Below are 13,088 nucleotides of genomic sequence, written 5' to 3' on the forward strand. Positions count from 1 at the left end.
GCAGATATCACCCAAGAGGAAGTTCTCCAAGCGATCAAAGATCTCCCCTCGGGAAGAGCCCCGACCAGACCGGTACGGCCCAGGATTTTACAAAACCTACCAGCACATCCTGGCCCCCAGGCTTGTGACACTTTTTATCACCTTTGCCGCCTCTGGTAATATCACCGCTACTATGGAGGAAGCAAAAATCCTCTTATTCGCCTAGCCAGACAAAGAAACATTGATGCTAAAATCTACACTAGAATTCTGGCCAGCAGACTAGAGGGCCTATTACCACAACTAATCCACCCCAACCAATCCGGGTTTATCAGACAGAGACAAACACACAACATCAGGAGGGTCTGCCACATCCTGGAAAAAACGCAGAAGTGAGGAACCCTGGCGGTCCTCCTCTCTCTGGATGCTGAGAAAGCATTTGACAGAGTGGAGTGGTCCTTTCTATTCAGCACACTGCAGAAACTGGGCCTGGGGCTGAAATTCTTGGCCATGATCAGAGCAAACTACACCAACCCGTTGGTCTGCATTCTGGTAAACGGGGAATTATCGCCCCAGATAAAACTATCAAGATGTACCAAACAGGGGTGCCCCTGTCGCCGGCCCTTCTTTTTGTACTCTATCTGGAACCATTCCTAGCTACCATTCGCCTGAATAACGACATCAGAGGCATACTATTCGGGAGGGCAGAATACAAAGTATCGGCGTATGCCGACGACATGCTCCTTACCCTAGGGACGCCAGAAACATCCCTGCCAGCAGTGATCAAAGACATTCAGAGATTCTGAAAAGTGGGAGGGCTGAAGGTAAACCTGGCCAAATCAGAGATTCTGAACTTGACACTGAAGGGGGGGACAAATTAACGCAGGCCCAACAATCCTACCAATTCAGAGGGGTGCACACAGGTCTCAAAGTACTGGGAATCTACCCAACGCCATCTTTCAGGGGCCTTTACAATGCTAACTACTCCGTGGAGATTGAACAACTCAAAAAACAACTCCACACCTGGGGGCCTCTCTCTACCTCCTGGCTAGGCAGAATCAACGTCATCAAAATGACGGTCCTTCCTAAACTATTAGACTTCTTCCAAGCTCTCCCGATCGCGGTGCCGAAATCGATTTTCCGAGCCATATATAAACATATCAGCGCATATGTATGGAAGAAGAAGCCCCCCAGGGTAGCATTGAGAACACTTCAGCTGTCGACCAAGAAAGGAGGGCTAGGCATGCCGGATCTTCGTACATATTACAAGGCTGCTCAAATTAGAGTAATTAAAGACTGGCTTTCCATTGACTCCGGGAAGATATGGCGACAGATGAATCAGGCAGTAGTGGGTGCCCCACTGGGGGAAGTCCTATGGTTACATAAAGACCACCACCCGCTCAACATGCAGACATCACCACTTTAATGGAGCAACAACGGGACTGGCTGGCACGGGTAAAACAGTTCACCGCCTTCCCCTCCCCGTGTACTCCAATTTGGGGTAATCATTAATTCACCCAAGGAATTATGTTGGTACTGGGTATATATTGGGGTGCATCTTTTATTTGGGGAGACATTAAAGAAGGGGGGAGGGGAGAACACTAATACAGGTAGGGGGAGACTGATATGGGATGAGGTAAAACTAATATGGGATCATAATGCATCTCCAAACATTACTACCCTACACAACAACCGCACGAGGGAAACCCCACAGCCTGGGATATTGGTAAATAATGAGAATGACAGCACAAGTGATGTGAAAAGTGGGTCCCTGACCCCAACCATGTTTACAATGCCACAAACTGCATCACAACCGACTAAGAAACCTACTTCAACTGTTAATCAAATGTATATTATGTTGCCCACTGTCACGCAAAGTACCCGCCCCAGTTCTCAATATTGGCAATTTAACAGTGACTCTAATTTAAATATGAATACTGCAATATTTCCGATTTATCGCCTGAAAGCAATGAACGTATACAAACCCTCAGGTACCACAGATAGGCGGTCCACAAGGTCATTAGCTCGAGGCCGATCTAGTATGTCCTGTATAAGGAAAAGGCAAATGCAACAGTACAAAGACGATGCATGTCATGGGTTGGCGTTGGATAAGGTAGAAGGCCTCTGCCACCTGGACCAGTCTAACAAATGGTACTCGGACATGAGTACCACTGGGAGGCAGGCCACATATGGTAGCTGCTATGCATGTTCACTGATACCTCAAGAAACCCCTATAGTAGAAGCCCAATGTCTCGTCCACCTCGCACTATGTAGAACCAGGAGCACCTTCCAGGCACACATAATGAAACTGCAACTGCTCCCTCCATATGAGAAAATATGCAAGTACAAACCTGAAGGTGCAACTTGTTTTAAGGAACCATCTTTTGCAATAAAAGGGACAATGTTCCCAGAAAATAAATGGCAAGATGCAACTGTCATGTGTAAAGCTGAAGCACTGCGTGGCCTATCGGACAAGATACTGCAATGGATGGATGACACATGTGCCAGACCTGGACCCAACACATCACAAAGCTGACATGGGTCACAGCACTTGAAAACCCGATAAAGATCCAACATGGAAAAATATGAACTATACTTTCATGAGTAAGGAAAAGTAAGAAAAGTACCCATAGGCTCAAACACACGTTGCAACAGAACCCTCGTCATCCCTGACATGCGAAAAGGAACTGCTGCCCTGATGGACCATTACTGGATATGTGGCAAACAGGCATACTTGCACCTCCCGTCATCATGGAGGGGCTACTGTGCTCTGGCAATGCTGCACTCCGCCCTGCTGGTGATACCAGAAAAGCATGTCCGGGGGGAAATGGTGCCCGACAGACAGTAACTGGCACCCCAACCTACCAGTGAAGAACCACCATCTTTGACATACTATCTGAAGACAAGCTGCAAGATCCAGTGTCACGCAAAAAGAGAGCATCCAACTACCTCTCTAAAGACTCTTCCAACCTCCTGGTACAAATTCCTAATGAATATAAACTTTTCAACTCAGCAGAGACATTTTTCGCATTACTAATCCCAAGCATCCAAGAACGAGCGAACACCAAATGGCTCCAAATTATTAATTGGCAGCTGATCCAACTGGCAAACGACACTGAGGAGGGGTTCAAGGTCATCAAGGTGGAACTAAGATCACTGAGACTAATGACAATGCAAAACCACTTCGTGCTCGACCTCCTCACAGCTACGGAGGGCGGTGTTTGCCGAGAAATCAGAAGTTCATGTCGCACGTTCATAGCTTCTTCAGATGCTGAAAACGGGGCCCTCTCACACGTGATTGCAGCTGTACATGAACTGGGAGTGAGAATGAGAAAAGAAGGAGATGTTCAACTAAGTGACTGGCTCAGCGTGGCATTCGCTGGGTTCCTTTATGTCTTGGGATTGCAATGAAAATGCTGGTCCCCATCATCGTCTTCCTCCTGTTTATCTTCTGTGTTTGCCAGTTAGGGGTTCGCTGTTGTGTAAAGGCCATTCCTAGTAGTGCGATGATGATGATGGTGACTATTGGCAATAGAAATAGTAATAAGGTGCCTCATGATACTAGAGAAGCACAGGTACAAACAGGTGAAAGCAATGAGCCCAAATATGGTATGCTGGCAATATATAACACAGGGGACGTAGTCGATTATCTGTATCACACTACTATTAAGCAACCCCAAGATCCCGAAAATTATAAGGAAGTGTGGGTCGACTTAGAGGGGGATGTATCTACATGATATGCACTCCCGAAGAGTATGCACAGCATGGGGAAAGTTTGGGAAGTGTGTGTAGAGCATGGATGCCCATAAAAGGTACCCCTGCCTGGGATGAAGCAGTAAGAAGGCTGAGGAACGTAGATGCACTGGGGGAGGGTATTTGTTACTTTAGGAGTAACGAAAAGGGGGAATGTTGGGGGAGAGGCAGTCTTTCCCACCCCACTCACCATTCCCACACTGACGAGTCGCAGTATATGCTAAAGGGGGAGACGCCCGCACCCTCCTCTCCGTCTTCTGCACTACATAATATTAGTAAACAAACAAATAACCATGTCTTTGTCATGGGCAAGCAACTCCATTTTGTGCTACACCGAATGCCATCTTTTACTAGGCCCAAGAACGATCTCTTAGTAGCCACAGCTCTCCCTTCCCCAGCGCCGCACACAGACAGCCCGAGCTCCCACCACGTCCTGCCAGCTCCACACGAGCCCTGTTATCACAGAAGTCCAGCCATTCATTGTTACAATGTTTAGTATCCTTTCATGTCAGATGAGCTCATTACACTGTGTGAGACCATAACAGGCCACAGGCCATGTGCCCATCCATCTCCACTAACCTGCCCTTGCTCTCTCGACCCCCATGCTGCCAGGCCACAGTCCACCGGTTCCTCGCCCCTCTACTCTTTAATGTAGATGTGCATCTGGCCCCTCACAGTGACCATTCCAGGACACCCACCATAGCCATAATCCTATGTACCTATATGTCCTCCCCAAAACGAACAAATGTCCATCTATATCATGAGGCATCAGGTAGATCAAAACGCACGAGGCTGACACCTGGATCTGGGGTACCATGTTTTATGAGCACATGAGCACAAGGGCCGGAATGCCAATATATCTGCCAATGGTTTCTGAAAGTACCCCTATTCATGCAATTACTTTTATGTTTGCCATTTGTCTCACGCCACCATTCCTATTGTTTTAGCTGAGACAGATAGCATTGCAGCGCCTCTCTTCCCCGACCTTCACCGCGACGTTGAGCCCAGCTGTCCACGTGCACTGTGACTGACAAAGAGAGAGCAACCAATGGAACCCGGGCAACCCATATGGAGCTGGGATTAGTATGTGTACCTAGCCAATCGATTGTGTTAGTTTGTTAGTTATATGTGATGTCATAGCTGACGCTTGGTGCCTTTTTAAGTTGCTGCACGTGTATCTGTCGGCAGAGTGCTCTCGGACAGCAGAGTTCTCTGCAGGCATATTTTATTATATATACATTTGTTTTACTTGCAATTAATCTCCTGGTCTCATTCCCTCACGGGGTGTGTCCATTATTTGGTCTATTGGATATCACGTGTTGAGAGGAGCGTATATCTTCACTACCATAACTGGCTAAAATAGGTGTTCCATTTATGTGTTGCCTGGTTCACCTTTATGATTGAGACTGATGTGGCTGTAGTAAGTTTGGTAGATTGCCGAGACCACTCATCTGCAGGACCTTCAGATTCCCTAACCAACACGAGCTACTAATCCAGAGTTCATCACATTGATGTTTAATAACTCCTAGATACGTGCCTTGAAAAAGACCCAGCAAGGGTCGAAACACGTGTTGGCTGAACTGTGTAGTAAAATCACAATGATACAAAACGAGAAGACGTCTCTAAAATTCTTAAAGATTTAGTAATGTGTGGTTGAGCAGGAGTTTAGAAACCAATACTCATACCTGTACTCTGGCAGAGCAGTAGCCATTTTGTTACTGATCCCTGTGGAAGGAGGAGTGAGGTGAAGGGTGAGTTTGGCAAAGTCCTGTCTTGAGCAAATAGGAAGTTGGCCTTTTGTTCTTTAGCTAATGAAACCTCAATGGAGATCCAATAACGATGAGGCATTGTGTAACATAACTCCCTGGAAGCCACGCAGAAGGCTCAGGATGGCAATAGGAAGCATAATCACAGTGGGGCAAAATAACAGTAGGTCCTCCTTTTGTGCACTTTTGTATTAGGGATATTTCCAAGTATGGCGATGATCACCCTGAGTTACCACCACAAAGGCAAATTGTGAATTCCTGCAGGCTGGCACATTTTCCTATACTTCAGGAAAATATTTTTTATTATGCTCCCAGACATTTTAGGTGCCTAACCCACAGTCTTTGTTGCATTAGTAATTTTCAAATAATTACCTCTTGTTCTGTCCGTCGGAATCGGTCGTTGACAGCTGGTCACCGAAGAGGCGCAGAATTCCGAATCCACAAGACAGATCAAGATTAGTCCCATCGGTTTTCCTGCCTAGGGCTACTACTTCTACGACTGCAACAACGTTGGTGTGGTTTAAAGATGTATAGAAATATACAGGCTGCAAAAGGCAAACACAGAGCTTTACAAACAACTGCATGAAACAAATAGTCCACTCGCCCATGATAAATCTACAGATCTCTGCATGCTTTCTTCACAGAAACGTCATTTTGTAAATACACTTCGACTGCTACAATGTGACTAGTTTTAGAGAGCTTAACAGACGAGTTACAAACATAACAAGCTGCATAAAACGGTCTACACGTTAAAAATACAAAACTATGACAAAAAAATACAGTGGAATTATTAAGATTTCTCAGACGTCCAACATAATCATTGCAAAAATGTGTCAACTACATTAACTATTTGGCTTCAGATTTTCTTTTATCCTAGAACGATCACAGTAGATTTTTTATTTCAAATTACTTTTTATTTGTATCACTATACAGGCATCACTAAACAAGCATTATTCATCTATACATCACATCACAAGGTATGTTGTCCAAAGAGCTATACTTATTTAAGAAAACAAAATACCAATTTACGCAATATGTATGCTTAAACTAGAACACTTAGTACTAGATTCTAGATGCAAAGATTAAGATTCAGGCGAGAATTCAGGCATTTTCGGAGACAAGACCAATGATGTAGGATAGTGGCCCCGAAGATTTCTACAAATGAGTTTCTTGATGGCTAAATTGGTTCTAGCTAAACATTTGAAGACCTGTCTTCCAACTGCAAAGAGCAATGGCTTAATAATCTTGGCTCTTGCCACAGGGGAAGTAATGTCCCTCCAAGGCTTCTCTTGATCATTACACCATACCAGATGATTTCGCCATTCCCTTTTGCAGTAGGAAGAAATTCCTTCTTCGAATGTTTAGCTAGGACCCATTTAGCCATTAAGAAACCCATCCTCACAAATCTACATCATTTATAGCTCTCAAGAGGTATATTAGGAGGGAAAGACCAGTGATATTAATTATTAGGGCCTAAACATCACCTGATAAAGCCGAAATTGGGGGGCAGTTCCTGGAGACCGGTAGGAGCCCATCTATTGTGACCACATCTAGGGCATTCATCAGATATGTTCAGACTGAATAGCGCTATTGTCACAGAGCTATAGTAATGCTGCATGACGTTTGTATTGTAGAAATGTATGTTGGGAGTTTGAAGTAAGATAGAGGAGCAAATGCCTATCAGCTTCCCATCTGCACATGGGTCATAAATTAGCATGTTTTTGAGATACACAATTTATATAATGAAGTAAGTGGGAAGGGTTGTATATTCATGTTGATGATGAATTGTAAAATCACACTTTCAGGGGGCTCCTTTCGGAGGGAGGAAAAAATAAACAGATTTCAATGCAAAACATCAAATACCATAATATTTTAACTTGTAGTTTCCCCCATATTCCTTATAATCGGGTGTGGAAAAAAACTCCCCATTCTGATGGAGGGCCTCAAACTTGACAACTACCAGTGTGGCAAAACCCCATACTACGTCAGGGTCAAAGGTTAGTGACATACCCTCTATCCTATCAGTTTAGTTAACAATTGTGTGCAGTAGGGGGGGCAGAAATCCCAACTTGCTCTGTAGAGGAGAGCAAGCTAACTAACTAAAGAATTTCTTATATAGCGCATTCACTCACCCAAAGGTCTCAGGGCACTTAGCCTGGACCATGGCTTCAACAGTGTTTACCAAATTCAGCTGGACCTTATTGAATTTATCTTTCATCACAGGCTTAATACTGGAGACCAGTCTGTAAGCGATGGACCAGGATTCAAACCTGTGTTGCTCTTTGTTGTCTTGCTTCCAAGACAAACGTGCCCGATCTTAGGCGAGGGTTCGATCAGAACTCAGGTGGATCTTAGGCAGAGGTTCGATCGGAATTCAGGTGCGTCTTAGTCGTGGGTTCGATCACACTCTGCAATGACAGTGGGTGTCTCTGGCTATTCTCAAAGTAGAAGCATGAGAGTTGCGCAGACAAAAAGAACTGTTAAACCACGTAGCGTGCTTAGGCTGAAAGATAGCGTAAATCTAGATCTGGAATCCCAAGTCAACCTCTGAAGGCTCCCTATTTCATTGACAGGTCGGGGCTACTGTACGTAACGGATGTGAATCCACAGGGGGAATGTACCAACTTTGTGACTCCAAAGAGGGATGGTTATCCGCTCTGGCTCCTGAATCAATTCTAGAAAGTGGTGATGGGGTTAAGCTCACTTCTTCCTGCCAGCTGTACACCTGGGCTCAAGAAGATGCAGAAAAACATACTCAGCAGATTCTACTGGCAGGGTGTGTATGTCCAGGTCAAACATTACTCCACAGTCTGCCTAATCTTCCAGAAGACTTTGTTAGGTGATGTACCTAGGGCCCCTCTCCAACCATTGTCTATCATCGAAATTCTGTTCTATCAAATAAGTATGGTCATCATGGGACCCCTGGACCCTCCCGTGCGGGGTCGAATATATACTCTTAATACTGGATTATGCTACCAGATATCCAGAGGCTTTTCCGCTGATAAGCAACAATGCCACGGATATCGTCAACGTGCACATCCCATTTTTCACATGAGCTACTAGCAGGCCACAGAAGTAGCTTCATGTCTAAGCTAACGGATAAAATGTACGACCTCAAACATTTAGACCTTGTGAACATTGGTTTATCACCCCCCAGACCGATGCACTGGTAGAGAGGTTGATTTAATTCCATAAGCTCTTTTCGCTGTGAGAAAGGAACACAGATAATCCAGGGAATTCTCCCCATTTCAGCTGGAATATGGCTGGAACTCAAGGGATATGCATGATATCAGGAGAGATGAGTGGGAAGGGCCCGGGAGTCGACAGACTAGCAATCACCCCATGGTTCAACACACCCAGGTATATGCAGAAAAGATACCAAGCCTGTTGAAAACTGATCTTGAAACAGCACAGCCCCACCAGGAGAAAGCATACACAAAAGAAGCTAAGCTACAAGCCTTTTAAGTAGGGTTCAAAGTTATGGTATTGTTACAACCACACAGAACAAGTTAATGGCCTTGTGGCACAGGCCATACGTCATTACAGAGGTTGTGTTTTGCTTCACAAGTTCAGCAGGCCGACAGAAAAAAACATCCCAGCTCTGGCACAGCAATACAATTAAAGCTTGGTGTGATGAATCCTGCAGACTCATCTCTAAACCCCAGCCTAAAATCTCCTCCCATGTGGCCAGGGGAAGGCAGCCGCTACCTGATCCTGTCCCTGGGGGTGGTATCATGAGGGAGGATCACATGGAAGGAGACGACTGTCGGGGGAAGTGGTGACTCCATTAGGAGAGATGCAATATTCATCCTCTGAGGATCTGATTCCCTGAATAACTAAATATCTAATAGCATGCTGTCCTGTGTGGTTCCCTCTCCCAGAACTACCAAAAGTACAGAACATGAATACCCTTTTTACCAACATGGAAAAGGTATAGCTGTTATGATTCTACCTTATATAAAGGTCATAAACCCAAGGATAAAATACCAACTCCTTTAACAATCTCCCTTAAGTCTGAACATTCTCAGTTATGTAAGGAAGGCATGGTATCAAACAGCGAAGCCAGACACAAGCGATCACAGTTCAACGGTGTTTATCGAACTTAAATGGGTTGGTTGAAAGCCTATCTGACCCTAAATCTAAGGATGGAAGCAAGCTACAACTATCAAATAATAAATAACGCAGTCCTAGTGGAGTCTCTGTCAAAATAAAAGGGCCTATACTAATAAACCTATTGCCAATCCTAACTTCTAAATACAACTGATGTGGGATAACAATGTATGCAAAAAGAAAGTGTTTAAGAAAGGATATGTCAGGATAGTTGAGCAGTTGGCTTCCCTTTCCCACGTTTTCAGTACGGGACACAGCGGCACGTTTGAGCTTCACACACACTCTGGCTTCCCTGCCACGAGGATACAATTCAAAGCATGGGTATCAGGGCCTTCTGTCCCAAAATCTCTTTACAATTCAAAGTCTCTTTATTGCAGAGGGCCTGATGTAATAAACAAGCACTAAAGTTCCTTTCTTCCCAGGTTTTTCATATTCACAAGTTCTCGGGATCACTATTCACCATGGGTCACTCTCCATCAGGTTCGGACCTCCTTTAGCACAATATTCAGAATTGGTCTCCCTCAATCGGGCTCAGACCCCTTAACACAATGTTCTCAATTGGTCTCCCTAGTTCGGGCTCGGAGATGCAGTATATGTCGGGCGGACGTGGCCATGCAGAGAGCACTCAGCGGTGCTGAAGCAAGCCACACCATGTGGCAGAGGAGTTCCCAACATGCTGTGAATGGCTCTGGTATTGAATTTACACCAAAGAGTCAATAGAGCTGCGAGGGCTTCACTGAGGGTCTGCGCTCACGGCAGCAGACCAAACAGAGCTGGCAGAAGCAGAAGAAGCCCCCAAAGAGACCGACAGCAACACCAGCGAGTCAGAAGGAGACGCCAAGGCATACTGGTGAGTTGACCTGAAGCAGGTGACCCCAGGGCGCTCGGAAGGAGAGCGTTAGGTGAGAATGCTTATTTTGAATACAGAAAAATTGAATTAATGCAAACTGGGCGCAACTCTCCTACTGAGGGATTTCAAATAGGGTACCATTGTAACCTGCATTGCCAAAGCCAGAGAAAAGCGATAATAAGGCAAACTGTGCACAACTCTCCTAATGAGGGATTCCAAATAGCAGACAATTGTAACCACCATTACCAAAGCCTGGGAAGAGTGATAATTAGACAAACAGAGTGCAATTCACCCAAAAGGAGATGTCAATTGGGAGATCATTGTAACCCGGATTGCCAGCATCCCAGAGGTTGCACAACCAGAAAGCAAAGGCCACTGGTGCAAAGCCCTCCTCATATGACAAACCAAGGGGTAAAGAAATGTAACCTGCATTGCCTAAAGCCAAAAGACAAGCAAGAGAACAATTATCCTTTTGTGGAATATAGATTTGGAAAGAGATGTAACATTTTGTCAAAGACTATCAACAGAAACAGTTGCTGGTTCAAATCTCCTCATCCATGATTCTAGTGTGGAGAGTTTAGAACAAGCATTACAACAGAGTACAAATTGTAGTAGTATGAGTTTTATCCTAGCAGGTGAGTAATAAAAGAAAGAGGCCAATTGTATTAGTAGGAGTTTTATCCTGGCAGGCAAGTATACCCGGAAGAAGAAGATTTAAAGTTCTGTGCTTGTGGTCAAAGGTTGTGGCGGAAAGGAAGTGTACATTTCATCACCTTGTCTTGTTGAACTTGAACTATGGAAAGACATTGGGCCTCATTACACGGCAGGCGGAGGACCAAGGTGTTATTAGCACCTTGGTCCATGCCGGTAAAATACTGGCACCGCCTTGGTGGAAAGGGGAATTACCGCCCTATTCCAAGGTTGGCGGGGCGGTAATTCCCCCTTCCCCCATTGCCCATTGCCCTTCCCCATTCCCATTTTTGCCCCATAGGGCTCTATGGGAATGGGGAAGCCGCTAATTACGGTGCCGCAAATTGCGGTACCGTAATTAGCACCCTGGTCCCTTTGCGGGTTGGTTTTTAACACCTGCTAAACAGCAGGCGTTAAAGTACCTACCCGCAAAGGGACCTCGTAGTAAGGCGGTAAGGGTTAACGGTCACCGGTATCATTACCGGTGACCGTTAACCCTTACCGCCTTCCGTGTAATGAGGCCCATTGTTGAACCATCCTGACTAAAGTAATTTCTTTTGAAGAAGAAGTATGATGTGCTAACAAGTGCCTGGCCTTTTGAGAAAAGAACACTTGCATTTTGATTTATGAATTTATGTTTGCAGGAAAATAATTTTGTTTTACCAAGCAGGAGGTTGTGGAAAAATTTAACACATGCTTTGCTTGGTAAATAAGCCTTTGGATGAGATATATTCACTTTGCCAAGTGAAAGGATACATTGAATGTAAAAGACTTGGTATGCTACATTGAATGGAACTTTGTTATTACCTAGAACTTTCTTGATACTGAACTTTGTTCCAGGTATTCCTGAATTGAACCAGGGGAAGGGTATCCAACACAGGTCACACTGATTACTGTTTATTACTTTTGAGTTTGACTTGATATGTTATTTTGGGAATTTAAGACAGCCAAACAAACCTTGTATAATTTTGTTGTGTATATTAGTGTGAGGGTCAGATACTTTTTGAACACTAGGTCATATTTCTTTAGCATTCGTTTGTTACGCTGGGACATCCCTGTTAGGTTAGGGAAAGATAGGCATTTGTCTCACTGTTTTTTATTTAATAAAATGGCAACTTGAGGGAAAACGAATACCTTTGGGTCCATCTCACATTTCTGATCTCTCACACTGGTGAGAAAACAGCAACCCACAAAACCTGGCTCGCTACACAACTAATAACCAAGAGACTCTCTTATCAACTCAAGTTCATGGAGTCATTGCCACTTCCACTTCTACACTTTCCATTCTGAGAACCAGATCTGCAGACCCCACGCTGGTTAGAAGGAAGGAAAAATTCCGGCAATCAGATTTGTGGTGTCCTTAGGATCACTCACTCTGTTTTAGCCACAAGATGAGGAGAAACTCTCTCCAAGACTGCAGCTGGTGGTAACTTGTAAAGGTGTAGCCCCTTAATCATGAAGCACAACCTCATATGCTGGGAAGATTATCTTGAGGAGTACGATTGTAAGAGTACTGAGCACACAATAGTCACCCATGAGCGGTAAGGCACCCATGGTTTCTGGTTTGTGAATGACCATTAAAAAGCTGCAGGCTAAAGTTATCATTACTGTAGTTTCTTCTGTGTGCCTCCACTTGAGCATCAAAGAGTCCATGCCGCAGCTACGGAACAGAAGGTGCAGTAATGTACTCATGGAGAGACTCCTTCCCGCTACCTACTGTGATGATGTGGAGAATTGGTCCCTTTTTCACAGGGGTGGGGACCACCCATCCCCTTTGAGCCTAGAAAGGCGAGCTGCTAAGCAAACTCCTCCCTAGGGGTTTGGGAAAGCGGGACCTCACTGGGAGGGGCCACCACTGAGGGGCATGGACTCACATTCCTGTGTGAAACTCCCTGTAAAGAAAACAATATCTGGATACATGGGAATTTCGGAAGAAGATGATT

General features: G+C 44.9%; 1 protein-coding gene across 1 annotated transcript in view; it reads right to left on the bottom strand.

The window, feature by feature from the left end:
• Positions 1–13,088, bottom strand: part of NPHP4 (nephrocystin 4) — a 1,060,260-nt gene that overhangs the window by 804,750 nt on the left and 242,422 nt on the right. Inside the window, exon 4 of the mRNA XM_069610268.1 lies at positions 5,868–6,040. Coding sequence (XP_069466369.1) covers positions 5,868–6,040 — 173 coding nt within the window. The remainder of the gene's footprint in view (positions 1–5,867; positions 6,041–13,088) is intronic.

Source organism: Ambystoma mexicanum, chromosome 8, assembly GCF_040938575.1.
Source record: "Ambystoma mexicanum isolate Mex_15411 chromosome 8, UKY_AmexF1_1, whole genome shotgun sequence".
Lineage (NCBI taxonomy): Eukaryota > Metazoa > Chordata > Amphibia > Caudata > Ambystomatidae > Ambystoma > Ambystoma mexicanum.